Source organism: Thunnus maccoyii, chromosome 12 (assembly GCF_910596095.1).
Source record: "Thunnus maccoyii chromosome 12, fThuMac1.1, whole genome shotgun sequence".
Taxonomy (NCBI): Eukaryota; Metazoa; Chordata; class Actinopteri; order Scombriformes; family Scombridae; genus Thunnus; species Thunnus maccoyii.
This window is the reverse complement of record NC_056544.1, coordinates 10,070,710-10,087,792: the sequence shown is the minus strand read 5'-3', so window position 1 is coordinate 10,087,792 and position 17,083 is coordinate 10,070,710. Positions and strand designations below refer to the sequence as shown.

The 17,083-nt window shown below is 40.8% G+C and overlaps 1 protein-coding gene across 1 annotated transcript; it reads left to right on the top strand.

Annotated features, from left to right (window-relative positions):
• The first annotated feature begins 860 nt into the window (after positions 1-860).
• LOC121908978 (phosphatidylinositol 4,5-bisphosphate 3-kinase catalytic subunit alpha isoform) lies at positions 861-15,928 on the top strand. The gene is made up of 21 exons (XM_042429316.1): positions 861-1,233; positions 2,137-2,552; positions 3,160-3,369; positions 3,464-3,714; positions 4,075-4,320; positions 4,523-4,608; positions 4,725-4,830; positions 5,739-5,891; positions 6,494-6,628; positions 6,854-6,978; positions 7,169-7,250; positions 7,874-8,038; positions 8,674-8,777; positions 9,091-9,262; positions 10,616-10,722; positions 11,068-11,189; positions 11,567-11,645; positions 11,919-12,089; positions 12,280-12,397; positions 12,487-12,638; positions 12,835-15,928. The coding sequence occupies exons 2-21, from the start codon at positions 2,201-2,203 to the stop codon at positions 13,103-13,105; spliced, it is 3,207 nt and encodes a 1,068-aa protein (XP_042285250.1). The 5' UTR covers positions 861-1,233; positions 2,137-2,200; the 3' UTR covers positions 13,106-15,928.
• The last annotated feature ends 1,155 nt before the right edge of the window (positions 15,929-17,083 follow it).

Here is a 17,083-nt window from a genome sequence, read left to right as displayed (position 1 = left end):
CTCACAAATAAAATCAGCACTTTGTGGTGGTTTTGAAGTGGTACTATACTAAGCAATATGAATCTTTGAGGTCACACACACACCATGCCTGTACAGCTGTAATAAATGATTATCTCCCCAGGATATTCTTGCACTAGGAAGCACACAGAGAGCACATACCTCTGGCAAGGCTGCAAGATAGAAACTTTTGATCTGCATCCAGACTTGCATCAAAACACACAGTGATGTACAACAGTAATGTTGACTGACTGATGGTGGCTATGCCTTTTTGGACAAAGGCTTCGTTTGTGCAAGAGGGCGGATGTGAATAATCTAGTTAGTCCGAGCAGGAGCATTAACATATATTATGTTGCTAATTGTTCCTCTGTCCATCACTGAAATATGACGTAGTTTTGGAGATGTTTTATAACAAGCATTTAAAATATATTGTCAGAGATGAGGGTTATAGGGCAATAAAACACAGAATGAAATGAAATACATGAATCATAACTCTAAATACGTTTTTTTAAAAAAAAAATCATAAGTCCCCCAGGGCCTCTATTTACGCACATGCTGGAAAACTTTGTTTTGTTTTGGGATCTGCATATGACTGTCCGTAGCAACACAATAACAACAACAACAACAACTTTGGCACTTTTTTCCCCTCATGTGGCATCTCTAAAGAGGCATTTCATTTCCCATCGCAGAGAACAGTGAACAAGCGGTTTCCCACAGACTCATCTCATGACAAACCGCTTGCTCCACCGTGTAACTAAATTCTGCGTGTGTGTGTGTGTGTGTGTGTGTGTGTGTGTGTGTGTGTGTGTGTGTGTGTGTGTGTGCGTGCGTGCGTGTGTGCCCGCGCGCGCGCGCGCGTGTGTATTTGTGTGTGGGAGGGCGGTCCATTACGATGAGCCGCTTTAGCACCAGCACTCGGCAAGGCTAGCTCAGCGGAGCTAGCGTGCTACCAAAACTGTGCGGTTCATTTTCGGGAGAGCACGATGAAGAACATCATGAAGTATTACAGACTTATTCCACCACAACATATTGACAACAACACCGGGAATTAGGGGCGTCTTTCCACAGAAGCTGGACTGTCCCTACCCCTCACGATCACTGTTTGGATGGACTAACGTTAGAGCTAGCACCGCTGGTTGAGACTTCACGAATGGGATTTACTCAGCTAGCCGCTGCTAATGATTGTGCTGGCTGACTAGCTCCGCGGCTAACCGGTCGGCGTTAGCTCTGACACAGGTAGCTTCATATTTGTTTTTTTCTCATGTTTTTAGTGTTAACTGTTGCTGTTAACCAAAACAACTACGCAGTCATTCACACGACAAAACGGCCGTGTTGCACCCATTTTATTGCTGTAGACGTACTTGATGACAAATGACATTGATCTGCTTAGTGAACTTGGCTAGCACGATTAGCCTGCTAGCCAGCTAAGAAACAACACCTAACAGCTAACGTTAACTCACCGAGTAGCAGCAAACACAAACTAGTCGAGCTGACTGTCAAGCCTGGGCTACAAGCTCAATCCTAGCAGCGTTAGCCGCACCTAACGCTAAGTAATGTGTGGGAGTATACCTTGTTTACTAACAAGTTTGTTTATACATTATCGCTCAAGTAATTTCATTCGACATCACTGGACATTTATCAGTTCATTGCTTCTCTTTTTGAGTGAATGTGAGTTATTTTATTCCTAACTTGCTAAAGCGAAGGTTTTTAAAAAACACATTATCCATCACTGATGTGTTGACATCCAAATGATGTCAATGTCAGGTTAGTTGTCACAATGGTGAGAAGAAAACGCAGTAACGTCTTCAGTTATTGCAAGCTACATAGTTAACATTAGATATCTTTGTTGTTATTAATGTGTTGCCATCACTTTCACTTTAGCTAATAGCTATATGGTGAGCCTAAACACAAGGGAGCAGCAATTATTTATTTATAGGTTTTCCTCTGACTACAGACTGTTTATCGAATGTTTTGCATCCAGTGTTAAAGTGGAATATGAAGTATGTGTTAAGCATCTTTATATGCTGTTCCTATGCAACTCCGTCATCGCTGAAGTCAAATATTTACCACAAGCGTTTTGCATGATTGTACACAGGTCAGTGATTCTTATATAATCCTCTGTTTCCTTCTTTCTCTCAGTTGCTTGACATCACTCATCCCATAATTACCAGGCTCTGAAAAGAGCGGATTTGCTGGCACAACCATGCCTCCCAGGCCGTCCTCAGGAGAACTATGGGGGATGCACTTGATGCCCCCTAGCATCCTTGTGGACTGCCTTCTGCCAAATGGCATGATTCTCACGTTGGAGTGCCTCCGGGAGGCTACACTGATCACAGTCAAGCATGAGCTTTTCAAAGAGGCCAGGAAGTACCCTCTTCACCATCTGCTGCAGGAGGAGAGCTCTTACATCTTTGTCAGTGTCACCCAGGAGGCAGAGCGGGAGGAGTTTTACGATGAGACCAGGAGGTTGTGTGATCTTAGGCTCTTCCAGGCCTTCCTCAAAGTCATTGAGCCAGTAGGCAACAGAGAAGAGAAAATTCTCAATAGGGAGATAGGTATGGTCTTTGACTCATAATGCAGTTACAAAACAACCCACTGCACTATTAAAGGTGCAGTGTGTAGAATTTAGTGGCATCTAGCAGAACGGACTTGGCAGAAATGGAATATAATATTCATAAGTATGTTTTAATTAGTTTATAATCACTTGACAATAAGAATTTTTGCATTTTTGTTACCTTAGAATGAGCCCTTTATATCTACATAGGGAGCAGGTCCTCTTCCACGGAGCCCACCATGTTGCACCGCCATGTTTCTACAGTAGCCCAGAGCAGACAAACCAAACACTGCACTTGCATTTTTCGCTAGTTTCGTGGCCACCGTTGGTTCTCCTTCACACTTGAGAGGGGAGTCGTATTCAGTTGTTTTCAATCTGCAAACTCACCGCTAGATGCCACTAAATTCTACACACTGGTCCTTTAAGTAATGGTACTGTGACATCCATTGGCCTTGGGAATGTCATTACTCACAGTAAGGGGGATTAACTAGTATTGTGTTATGTGTTGCGCTGTATTATGATGAGGCATATGCCAACTGTTTATGTCTTTTTATATGTCTAAAAACATTTTGAGGTCATTTGAATTAAGCACTTGTCTTTCCTTGTAGGTTTTGCTATTGGGATGCCTATATGTGAGTTTGATTTGGTGAAAGACCCAGAAGTACAGGACTTCAGAAGGAACATTTTGAACGTTTGCAAAGAAGCTGTGGACCTCAGAGACAGTAACGGACCCCACAGTAGAGCTTTGTACGTCTATCCTCCCAATGTAGAATCCTCAGCAGAACTTCCCAGGCACATCTATAACAAGCTAGATAAAGGTAAGAAGTTTTACTCTCGGCAGCAGATTTTTATATCCAAAATATATTTTGCAAACATTCACATTTTTGATCCATTTAATTTTCTTTCCCTCAGGTCAAATAATCGTGGTCATATGGGTTATTGTGTCACCCAGCAATGACAAACAGAAGTATACCCTGAAGATCAACCATGACTACGTGCCAGAGCAGGTGATCGCTGAGGCCATCCGTAAGAAGACACGTAGCATGCTGCTCTCTCAGGAGCAGTTAAAGATGTGTGTGCAGGAGTATCAAGGAAAGTACATCCTCAAAGTCTGCGGCTGTGACGAGTACTTACTGGAGAAATACCCTCTGAGTCAGTACAAGGTAATCTAATTTAATCTTAGGCTAGCTGCATCTGATGCTGTTGTACTTAGAGGGAAAGAGATTGACTTCACATCAAATTATCATCCATATGAATGTGTTTGGCATTCACAACATGAATTGAGAGTTACGTGAAAATCTTTTGCCTGGAAAATGTGCTGATTCGAGACTAGACTATAAACATCAAGGTATATAAATACAATGCGCTGAATGTTCCAGTTATTGCTGTCTTGTAACCCAATAATCAATATGTTGATAATGTAGAAATGGTATGAATGCCTTCAAAATGTCAAACAGTATGAATAGCTTCAAAATGCCACAATCGCTACTACTTCAAAATGTCACATTGTCTGTCCTCGACAGTACGTGCGCAGCTGTATCATGCTGGGACGGATGCCAAACTTGATGCTAATGGCAAAAGACAGCCTGTATTCCCAGCTGCCCATAGACAACTTCACCATGCCGTCATATGCAAGGCGAATATCCACAGCAACACCCTACATGAACGGGGAAACAGCCACCAAGCCTCTATGGACTATCAATGGGACGCTGAGGATCAGGATACTGTGCGCCACTTACGTCAATGTAAACATCAGAGACATTGACAAGGTATAAATGCAGTACATCGATGTGGTTACCTCATCTTGTTTTTCTTTAAAGATTCTGACAAAAAAAAATTCTGACTGTCATGTCACTTTTAGTGGTCTTGCACATCTCCACTCCACTTCGTGTGGTCAGAAAAGCAGTGAAATATATCGCTCCCCACCTGATGGAGTAGTTTATAAATCTGTTGTTCTTGTTGCTGCTCTAGATTTACGTCAGGACTGGGATATACCACGGTGGAGAGCAGCTGTGTGACAATGTCAACACCCAGCGCGTGCCCTGTTCGAACCCCAGGTAGCGCACAATGAAGAATAGTGTCCCATACTGTGGTGTTGCTCTGGGATTTCACTCAGCTTTACAACATTAATGTGATTGATTATTCGAGTGTTTTTTATCTTTGTGTATTCCAGGTGGAACGAGTGGCTGAACTACGACATGTACATTCCAGACATCCCCCGTGCGGCCCGACTCTGTCTCTCCATCTGCTCTGTGAAAGGGAGGAAGGGAGCTAAAGAGGTTAGCGGAGAAATGCTACATTAAAGTTATAATACCTAAGATTTGAGTCCTGGTTGATTTGGTTACTGGTGGTAGCAATACGTGCAGTTTAATACTTCAGTTCTCCTGCAACAGCTACTCTGTCAGAGATACAACAGAAGAGCAACTAATCGGTGTATCTGTTTACAGTGCAACCAAACAAACTCGAGTTGTTTTTCATAAAGAAGTCAGTAAACAGTTTGCCTTTTTCCATCTGCCATGAACAACCACGATCTGACTTCATGCTGCACATGGCGCAAGTAGTTTTTCACACAACAGCAGGGCACCTCCTGCTGAGGAGTTGGAGGTGTGCGGCCGGTTGCCTGCAGCTCTATCTAACAGCTCACTGTGGCTGCTTCTTGCTCTATTGCTATAATGAAACTAAAAGCCACCCTGTGTTTTGCCTATTGAACGCTTTTAATGTGATGCAGCAGCAGTAGAAAAAGTGAGGTTTGCATTTTACAGTAACTTAATATAGCTCTGATACAGCCGTGGGAAAGTGAACAATAAACAGTGAGGCTGATATCAGTGAGGTTAGGCTGGAGTACATGCATGCATCGTTTTCCTGTGTAGGTAGGTAATTCGAATCCAGTGAGAGAATAGCACTATTGCTGAAAAAACATTACCATTTTTAAAATGGAAAAAAAAAAACAAAAACAGGTTTGATTTCATGAAAAATTCTAACCGTAAATGTTACACTTAAATTTTTAATAATTCTTTTTCAAGTCCAATCTTGTTTGAATCAAAGTGGGTAATAAAGGCGGTTAATGTCGGCATGGGAACTAAACAGCTTCCCTGTGATCTGCACTGCACCTGTCTGTTCCATAGCCTCGAGCTGTTGCCTTTCTAATCATTTTCATATGCATCATCTTACTGGTATTTTCCTGTAGGAGCATTGTCCCCTAGCCTGGGGCAACATCAACCTGTTTGACTACACCCACACACTAGTAGCAGGGAAGATGGCTCTCAACCTATGGCCTGTCCCACATGGCTTGGAAGACCTGCTCAACCCTATCGGCGTCACAGGCTCTAACCCCAACAAGGTGAACAGCAAACGTCAACATTGTGAACATAATGCTGACGCTTTATTTGTGCTTCCAACACTGTCTCTTTTTTTTTTTTTTTTTTTTTTTACAGAGCAAATTTTGGTCTAGTGAAGATATTTAAAATGTAAAAAGATGTTGCTCTCCTCTTTTCTTGTTTTTTGTTTGTTAGAAAATATATTTTTGCAAACAAACCACAAAACTGTGCATGCCAAAAAAAAACTGAATTTAAAATACTCAAGCTGTCAAAGTAGATTGCTCTCAGTTACACGGACAAGATCAGCATTGTTGTGTCGCCTCTATTATCATGAAACACTAAGAAGATGGAATAACATTGCACAAACTTTGATCCATTAAGCTTTTCAGATATGTGTTATGCTTGCGTCTGCTACTGACCTTTAAGCCTTATGACCTAGTTTTAACGGAGCTGGTGACAACCTGCAGAGTTTCAGAGCTGGATTTAAGCCTCCTCGATTTAAGCAACCAAGCTTCTTATCCCAATTAATTAATTACTCATTGATACATCGGGCCTCTGGAAAGGCGCCTTTCTTTGATTACACCTTGAATGACCTTTCCCCTTCCACCGCTCTCTAAACATGCAGGAAACCCCATGTCTGGAGCTGGAGTTTGACCATTTCAGTTGCCCAGTCAAGTTCCCTGATATGACCACCATTGAGGACCATGCAAACTGGAATATATCCAGAGAGCTTGGCTTTAATTACTGCCACACCGGTTTGGTAAGATAACATTTGCTTTTTTTATTACGTGTATTGTTTCACTTATCAGATTCATCATGAGATCTGATTTTCATTCTGGGCAGATCACTTTAAACAGCTGCCCCATTGTAGTTGTCTCACAAGTTCTCTCAAGTGTTATGTTACTCATCTTATTATAGACCCCATGTAGTGCTGATATTGTTGCTCAGTTTATTTGAGTAAACTGTGTGTTCTGTGGTGTAATAGAGTAACAGAGTGGCGCGGGACAACCCCTTCACGGACACCGACAATGAGCAGCTTCGCCAGGTGTGTAACAGGGACCCACTCTCTGAAATCACTGAGCAGGAGAAAGACTTTGTATGGAGGCACAGGTAATGTGTGTACGCTGGTTTACCATTATATTGGTTTTTGAGGGTGTGTGTAGGGTCTTTCGCCTTATGATTCTATTTTGACCATCTCCTCATCACACTCATGGTATTTTACGCTAAAAGGTATTTTGCACATCGGGCTCATCTAGATGTTATAAAAAATATCACATGTTCTCTTCTCAAACTATTGTAGACATTACTGCGTCAACATCCCAGAGATCCTTCCCAAGATCCTCTTAGCTGTGAAGTGGAACTCCAGAGATGAGGTTGCACAGGTAAGCTCAGGTTTCTACTGCTGACACGCCTTTATTTTGAAGGACATTAGATGGAGAAATAGATACCTCTGCCTAGCTCACTTGTTGTACTAATGCAACTCAGCTGATTTTTACATGGATAGCGCTAGGGCTGTGTACGATATGACCAAAATCTCATATCCCAATATAGGTAATTTCATATCTAGATAACAATTCATATCACAGCATAGCCCGTTTTCTGTAAATTCATTTTCTGGTCCTTGTCAGACTTTTCATTACCTAAACCACGTCCGTAGACAGAAGCAGCCCCTCTTTTAGGTACGAGCTAAAAGAGGGGCTACCCCTGCCCGGAATTACCCCGTTCTATGTCACGTTCACTCTCCTCCATGTTTGTTTGCGTTGCCTTCACGCAAAGTTCCTGCCTGCATCCGTGCTGTGCTGAAGAACACAAAGAGTTGTCCAAATGATGAAAAATGTTGATCTGAAACGATAGATGTTTTTCTATCGTCACACGATATATATCGTCATATCGCACAGCCCTAGATAGCGCACACTAACACACTGTCTCATGCATTGTTTAAAATAGCAAGAATGCTAGAAATATGTATTTGTAGTCAGTGAATGTTTTTTTCCTTTCTACCCAGATGTATTGCCTTCTGAAGGACTGGCCCGCTATCAAGCCAGAACAAGCCATGGAGTTGCTGGATTGCAACTTCCCCGATCCTATGATCAGAGACTTTGCCGTAAAGTGCCTTGATAAATACCTAACTGATGACAAACTCTCACAGTACCTCATTCAACTGGTTCAGGTAGGTTGTTGTAAATATGTGTAAAGTAAATCGCGTGACACTTGATCATTATAACCATTGACTGTATATAAATATGGACGTCATGACAGCTCCCGAAAAGTGAAGCCAAAACATGTTGATCGCTCTTTGGTGGCTGGCTGCAGTATAGGTCATAAATCCCGCCCCCTCCATTTGTGGATGGGACATGAGCCAAACTAAAAAAAAATCAAAGTTCACGTCAAATAAATTTTTCCCAAAGATGGTTTCTGTCATTTTAGGTAGTTCTTATCACGCTGATGTTTGTCCAAGTGCTCGTTTTTCCTGATAAGTTTGTTTTTAACTAGTTATTTGACGATATAAAAAGGGGGTGTGACATCATGATCGACTGCTGTGACAGCCGCTCTCAAACCTCCGTCAGGTGGCGGGATGGCTGACGGGGGCAAGCAAGATGGCAGCTCCCGGAAAGGAGTTATTTTGGCTTCACTTTTGCATAGCGGCAGGAAGTGGAGACGCTTCGTCTATATTTATATACAGTCAATGATTATATCACGTTACTATGATTAGAAAGTGGATGTCTCACTCCATACGCTGCTGTAATGTTTTGGGAAATAACAATGCTTTCATGATATTTGTATGTTTTCTGTGTCTGTGCCCAGGTTCTAAAGTATGAGCAGTACCTTGATAATCCACTTGCACGCTTTCTGCTGAAAAAGGCATTAACCAATCAGAGGATAGGACATTTCTTCTTCTGGCATTTAAAGTGAGTTCATTTAAACTGTTAGCATGTGACTTCAAATGTTAAATTGTTGCCTGATTGAACTCAACTATCTTGTCTCAAATTTAAATTCTGTGAAAATAAAGCTGATGTCAGTCAATGTTTTGGGATACTGTGTGTGTGTGTGTGTGTGTGTGTGTGTGTGTGTGTGTGTGTGTGTGTGTGTGTGTGTGTGTGTGTGTGTGTGTGTGTGTGTGTGTGTGTGTGTGTGTGTGTGTGTGTGTAGGGGCTTGCCCACATTTTCCATTAGGACATAAACAACCACTTTTTTTCTTTTTTCTTTCCTACATGTGTTCAGGTCAGAGATGCACAACAAGACAGTCAGCCAGCGGTTTGGCCTTCTGCTGGAGTCATACTGCCGGGCCTGTGGCATGTACCTGAAGCACCTGAGCAGACAGGTGGAGGCCATGGAGAAACTCATCAATCTCACTGACCTCCTCAAACAGGAGAAAAAAGATGAGGCACAGAAGGTAATCCGACTGCTGGCAGCTGTTAATGGTGATCTGCTGAATTGTTGAGGTTAATCTTGTTGACATCTGGACCAAATGTCCGCAGAGAGGTCATTATATTGTATAGTAGAGTGATACAGTTTGTTCAGTGCTGAATATATTTCAACCAAACAAGGATAAGACATCTCAAAAATGCATAGATTCATAGAGTAATAGCTAAAGATAAATGTGGAAAATTCTCAAATAAAAGTTGTTCTCAATCAAAAGTTGCTCCCAAGCAAAGACCAATGAAAAAAACAAGGAAATTATGAATGAATTGCGGAATCCTTAATTATATAGTTAACATGATACTTTTAACATTATCTCTGCATTTGCACAACATTCATCAGTATCAGTTTCTCTTGAGTTTCTTTTAATAGAAATATAGTCCTCATGTGCAGTTAGTTTTTTATTGATTTTACTATGTAGTGTGCTAATGAATGAATTTCAATGCTTTCTGTGGCTGTTTAATAATTAAAGCATCTTAGGGAAGTGAAAAGATGTATTCCCCCCTGAACAGCTGGAGCTGCTTTAATGTGAAATGGTCAAAGTAAGTGTTGAGATTGAATTAAAAGAAAACAGCAGCAAAAGCAAATTAATGCAGATCAGAGAAAAAAAAGGGCTGCTTCTTAATAAACTGAGTTCATTTTCTGCCCATCTGTATACTGAGAGCCTGATCTGCTCTTCACTTGAACATAAACTGGACAATATTTAAGAATTCACTGTATTAAAATAATTCTTTAGATGTGTAACAGTCTTATTTGTTGTAATCTGAAAACAAAATATCTTTTTTTTTTAAAACCGTGTTAGGTAGCTACTGAACAAGTTAAGCAATGTAAGTAAAGTTAAATTTGATGTACTGTATAGTTATTGGCTACCACAGGTTCTACTGTGCTGGTTATACTGGTGATGAGTGTCAAAGCAGATGGGTTGGTTTGATAGCTAATTAGCAAACAAACACAATGAAATCCAAACACAACATTATCAAATCAGTTATTGGCTGGATTTGTGATGAAATGACCAGTGCTCATCCACACAGCAGAAAAAAGGTCTGCTATGTGCTTTTTAGATCAGTCATAGCTTTCAAAATCCCATCAGCTTCTCTCAGTTGGTAATGCCACGAGCTGTGGTCGTCCAGCACAGCCACCAGAGGGTGCTTATCATCACCCAAAAGCCCCCCACCCCTCCCCCGTGAAGCAGCATTACCTCATTGTGAAAGGTTAATAATTTTCGTGAGGAAAAGCAGCAGCAAGCTGAATCTACTTATATTCACCGCGCTGACTGACTCCTCCAGCTGTGTGTTATTAACTGATCCGTTTGTTTCTCTCCTTTAAGGTTCAAATGAAGTTTCTGGTGGAGCAGATGAGAAGGCCCGACTACATGGACGCACTGCAGAGCTTCACCTCTCCACTCAATCCAGCACATCAGCTGGGAAACCTCCGGTACATCAACAGTCTTTCTTACTGAACTCTGGCTCCTCTTGAACTCAAGCTTGTGTCATTTATTGCTCATTTCCTCTGCAGATGTTGCTTTTGCCTTTTTTTCCTTTTTTGGACATAAAATATTGATATTTTCTCATCATATGTAACACAAAATGGCTGTTTGGTGAGTGGATTAAGTACATATAAGGATATAATATAGTTACTGCTCTCCTCATCCCTTATTTTACAGTAACTGCAGTCCACATAACCAAGTTGGGATGATATATATTGTTTTGAGTCAGGACTTGTGAGCACAGCCCCATTATTTTTCTTCCTCTCTTTAACATATCCCTCTCTCTGTTTCAGCCTGGAGGAATGCAGGATGATGTCATCAGCCAAGCGACCTCTGTGGCTTAACTGGGAAAACCCAGATATGATGTCGGAGCTTCTTTTTCAGAACAATGAAATCATCTTCAAAAATGGAGATGGTGAGTTCTGTCTCAGCTTCTTTCCCCCTTGTATCTCTCTTACCGCTCCCGTCTCTCTTTATCCATCCTTGCACACGCGGACTTGAAAATGCTCCAGCTGAGCGTGCAGCATAAGTCGGTCCGAGCCTGCAGGGCATATCATGGTACACAAACACAATCTCATCTATGCTCTTTACACAGAATTCAGAAGGAACAAGTCAAGTTATTTGAATCACACTTCGCCGCAGCTGCTTGAGCGTTTTGCTGCACCATCTGTGACCAAAACTGACTTTGACAGCTCTGCTCCATAATGCATCACGTAGTTGATCAAAGAGCAGCTAAGCAGCTGATATTCACCTCACTGTCATCCACCTCCTTGTCTCCCTGTGCCTCCGCAGATCTGAGGCAGGACATGCTGACGCTGCAGATCATTAGGATAATGGAGAACATCTGGCAGAACCAAGGCCTTGATCTCAGGTAGGCTCCTCACTTCACCATGACAGCAGGGATGCAGGTACACATTAACAGGCTCGGGGTACCTTTCATATTCAATGCCTGAATGCAGATAAGTGGCAGCACCTGCCAGCCACCTCAGGTCATTTAATATAAAGTCCATCACTACTGTGGTCGAGCACAGAGAATCCATTAAATTAGAATGCGTGTTGACACGGTTGTCTCTCATCTTTGTTGTTATCTGTGTCATCATTTTTTTTTCTGCCTTTCTTTATGTTTTGTGTCCTTCTATCACAGGATGCTGCCTTATGGTTGTCTGTCAATTGGAGACTGTGTGGGTTTGATCGAGGTGGTAAGAAACTCTCACACCATCATGCAGATCCAGTGTAAAGGAGGCCTAAAGGGGGCGCTGCAGTTCAACAGCCACACACTGCACCAGTGGCTCAAGGATAAGAACAAGGGAGAGATGTGAGTGGTTAAAACAGTGATTTATAAGGCTTTTCTGGTCCTCTGTAAGGACTAGTGGTGGTGTTATACATAATATGTAGACTTGGTGTCTAAAAACCTCACTTTTCTTTTCTTTGTTGTGAGAATAATTGGACACACTTACTGAATCCTTTCTTGAGTATTTTCTGTTTGTTTGTTTTTTTTTTTTTAGGTATGACCAGGCCATTGATCTGTTCACACGCTCATGTGCAGGCTACTGTGTAGCCACATTTATCCTGGGCATAGGGGACCGACACAATAGCAACATTATGGTCAAAGATGATGGACAGGTAAAGACTATTTTGACATCCTTTCTATGTTTCAGTATTTCTTTGTTAAATTGTTATATAATTTATTTCATTTCATAATGTTTTCACAGCTGTTCCACATAGATTTTGGCCATTTCCTCGACCACAAAAAGAAGAAGTTTGGGTACAAGAGAGAACGTGTGCCCTTTGTGCTAACACAAGACTTCTTGATCGTCATTAGCAAAGGAACTCAAGAGTGCACAAAAACAAGGGAGTTTGAAAGGTAACAGCAGCGCTCAAAATTTAAAAAAATTTAAAATGCACAAGAGCCAAAACAGTTGGAATTTGACCTACTTTCATGCCATTATTAGATCGAGCTGATTATTAGAATCTCCCATTTGTCGCAGCTTCTCTGTAATTGTTTTCTCTCCCCCCACTTTTATTCCCTTCTTGTAATTTTCTTTCCTTCTGCCCCTCAGGTTCCAGGAGATGTGTTACAAAGCATACCTGGCAATCCGGCAGCACGCCAACCTCTTCATCAACCTCTTCTCCATGATGCTGGGCTCAGGAATGCCCGAGCTGCAGTCATTCGACGACATTGCTTACATTCGGAAGACCCTGGCCCTGGACAAGTCAGAGCAGGAGGCCCTGGACTACTTCATGAAGCAGATGAATGACGCTCACCACGGCGGCTGGACTACCAAAATGGACTGGATCTTCCACACAATCCGCCAGCACGCCATGAACTGAAATGGCAACCAGGAGGGTTGAGCAACGGACTGTGGCAACAACTGCACACTAAGAACCAAAAGAGTAGTGAGAAATGGCAAAGTATTTTGCCATACACACTAAGGCCTGGTCAATATTTCTGCCAGCGTGTGACTCTGAAACATTACCTGCCAGCGCACCATAAAATAACGGTGCTAAGAAGAGCCTATATCAGGGACGTAATGCCTAAAAGCTCCTGTTTCTACAGGTGTCTGAATTGCTTCTCCCTGCATTATGAACTTAAGAAGGCGGGATGGAGTTATATTTCATCCGTCTTCTTCATAGGAACTGAACAAGTGTAATGGACCTCAACAAATTTGGCCTTCCTCATGTGAACAAACTATAGACATATTTTTTTTTTTCTTATTTTTTTATTCCTTTCAGTACATCTTCAACCATCAGCATTAAGAAAGGAACGTCATCATGAAGTGGTAAACCATGAGCACAGCTGGATTTTTCTAGTGAACTGAGAAGAGTTTAACGACATTATTTCCACTACCTATTTTTGAACTAATGAAGACTTGGGAAGATATCGGTGCACACAGTCACGCTGGTGTTTATCAGCTGAGAAGGACACCCTGAAGCCTGATGGGTGCCCACAAAATCATGGTTACCCCTTACAATCATAAAAAAAATAATCATTAATACTCTAAGTACAAGACTGACGGAGGAAGTGTTGTTGAAAACACTTAACTAGCATTTAATACGTTTGGAGCATAAAGTTTGCTTCAACTGAAATAATGACTATTTGTAGCCTACATATGATGAGTTCTCAGTTTAGCAATCATGTCACACCAGATAACTGAATTTGACACTTTTTGTACAGCAGTGTATCCATAGACTTGTATGCATACGGTGCACATATTCCTTTTTGAGTCTATTTTCTACTGAGCCAAAGTACTAGATGTGTAACCCCACTACTCAGCAGTCTTATTGTAAAAAAAAAAAAAAAAAAAAAAAAGAAAGAAAATAGTCGCTACTATTCCAAGTCTCATGTGTACTCATAGCACTGATCTCTGCAGTATTTGTTTTGTTTTGTCTATCAGTATTATTCTGCGTCAGATGTTGAGGCACACGTGTCTGTCATCCACCCCGCGCAGTTGGAACGCAGATGGGACTGGAGAGAAGCTTTCTAATGGCCAGCTGCATAAAATGTTATGAATTGGTCTTTGTTAGTCAGCTGAATTACATTTGAAAAGGCAAGAAACGCAGGGGAGGGGGTGGGGGGGGGGGGAGGATGTGCAGTATTCCTTTTGTGTGCTGTGCTGTTACACTATGCAAGTTGTGATCTTTTAATATGTACTGTATACCGCATAAAAAAAAAAAAAAAGTTGATGTCAGAGTAAGGCAGAGAGAGAGAGAAATGCATCTCCCCGTCATGCAGAAGACAAATGTGTCAGTGAACTTCGTACAGACAGTACATGGAGGAAAGAAAATGCACAATGCTGCACTGTAACAGTATCGTCTACTTCTTCCCAGCAAGCTGAAAAAGAACTGTGAGAAACGCCTTTTTTTTTTTTTTTTTTTTTTTAAACCCTGCCTTTTGCTTCTCCTTACCAGGTTTCTATTTGGAGCTTCAGTCTAGCCATCGTGTAAGATGTTTTGCTTCTGTCCTTGTTCTCAATCACACGTATGACAGATCATTTTAAAGCAGACTCTCTCCTCACATTTGCCATATGATCCCAGATTGTGACATCCAGGTAAAGAAAAGTAACCGAAGTGAATTTTTTTTAATTTTCTTTTGTTTTTCTTTTGTTTTTCGAAATCTTCCAAGTGTCTTCTTCCCTCCTCTTTCCTATGATTGTTGCCCTTATGTGTGGAAGAATAGTCTATGCAGGTCTGCTCACTGCACAGACACATACGTAAGAGGTCAGTAAATGTTCTAGCTTTACCAAAAGACACACACACACACACACACACACACAGGGGCGGTTTCCTGGACACTCAAGTCTGTCAAAGTCCAATTTTTGTGTTTTCTGTACGTGGACTTCAAAAATGTTCAGGAAACCGATCCTACTGAGATGCATGTGCTTCTGTACGGGATACAGAGCAGTGGGCCGGACCCATTTAAACTGAGAAAACTAGACCCCCATACGTATATACTTTACAGAAGAACTCTAATGATGCTCTTTCCCTTTGTACTTGTTGGTTGTTTTCTGTTTCTCACATTGCATTATGCATGAGGTCCTCAAATATCTACTTTTTGTTTTGACCTGATGTTGTTTACTTGAATTTCATGTATAGGAATGACCTTGTTACTTGTGTGAGGTACAACAAAGTCACAATGAAGGTAACAGATACTGATACTGCTACTACATGTGCAAATGCTTTCCTTGAATAACTACAGAGGTAATATATTTTTGTATTTTTAAAATGTAAGCAAACTCATATGTAACTGCTAACCAAAAGAAGAAAAAAAAAAAAAAAAAAAAGGAGGAATCATGCATAACGTGCACCATCCTCATACAAACCTAGTAGACAGCTTCTAGTTGTTGAAACGATATGAATGACAAAGCAGAGGTGAATTGTTGGAATGAAGGACAAGGACTTGATGCTGTTGTCAGAGTACGATTTTCACGCCTAAGTGAAGCCCGAAGTGGAAGTCTGTAAGCACAATAAGGAGGAAGAAGCTACCCTGCATGTTTTTAAAAAAAGATTCATATGTTAGTTATCTATCCATCTGTATATATATCATAAATACTTCAAATACTTGTTTTAGTCATCCCCATATGACTGTCTGATACGAAACTGTAAGCATTCATTTATTGTACTGTTGAATAAAACATTTCTCCCTATCTAAATACATTTTTACGATTGAGAATTTTTTATTACATTGTGTAAATACACTTTGCACACATTCAGTATTTGTATAATCTACAAGGCACTTTTGCGTTGTTGTGCTTCATGATAAAATTTGACAATGTAGGACAAGGCTTCAATCAGATAACCTTAGATTTGGGTAAAAAAAGGTTCTCTCAATCTTCCCCTAGAAATCAACACGAGACTCTTTACTGGGTAAACTGAGCTGATATGTATACATTTGCAAAGAAATTGTTTTGGGAATAGTCCCAAATAAATTCTTAGTAAAAAAGTAGGACTTAGTAGACACCTAAAGTAACTTGAGTACAATCATATCGACCTAAAATTTCCTCCCACAAGCACTGAATTCAGCTAATAGCAGCTTCATACACGCCTTGTCATGATGAAAGTTAAAGGATAGGTTCACAATTTTTCAAGTCTGTCTTAAAACAATAGTCAGGTACAACATGAACAATGAAACAGGTTTTTCTTGCTGTAATCATTCCTCCTGTTCATACTGGCCACTTAAAGATCCTTTCCTAATGCACTTTCAATGTAAGTGATAGGGGACGAAATCCACATCCCTCTTTTTGTGCAAAAGTGTATTTAAAATTTTATCTGAAACTGATATGAAGCTGTCCAAACTAGTCAAATCAAGTGGATATCCCTCAAAGTTAGTCTTTTTAGTACCAAAGTCCCATTTTTCCCATTTTCCCAAATTCCCATTTTTGTTATGATCCTTCCACTGCAGCTGAGACAGAGTGAATTATATATTAAAAAGAAGATATACACTTGATTTGACTAACTCAGACTACTGAAGCGTCATATTAGCTTCATATAAACTTTTGAAAACATTTTTGCATGAAAGGAGGAGGAGGGTTGTGGATTTTGTCCCTCATCACTTACACTGACGGCGCATTAGGAAAGGATCTCTTAATGGTCAGTATGAACAGCAGGAAAACCCAGTTTAATGTTAATATGGGAACCTGACTATGGTTTTAAGACAGACTTGAAAAACTGTGAACTTATCCTTTAAGACTACTCGTCATTCATTGTATCCAACCTTATATATGCTTGAATAATATTGAAGCACTCAAGAACAAAGCTTATATAAAATATTTCCCTCTACAGTTATTTTGACAACATCATGTAAGATATTTA

What these genes read in the sequence shown, in the direction of transcription:
- LOC121908978 (XM_042429316.1), top strand. Translation starts at nt 2,201, where the DNA reads ATGCCTCCCAGGCCGTCCTCAGGAGAACTATGGGGGATGCACTTGATG. An exon ending in AATTCTCAATAGGGAGATAG is followed by an intron (nt 2,553 to 3,159) that starts GTATGGTCTTTG and finishes CTTTCCTTGTAG; the next exon opens with GTTTTGCTATTGGGATGCCT. An exon ending in AAAAAGATGAGGCACAGAAG is followed by an intron (nt 9,263 to 10,615) that starts GTAATCCGACTG and finishes CTCTCCTTTAAG; the next exon opens with GTTCAAATGAAGTTTCTGGT.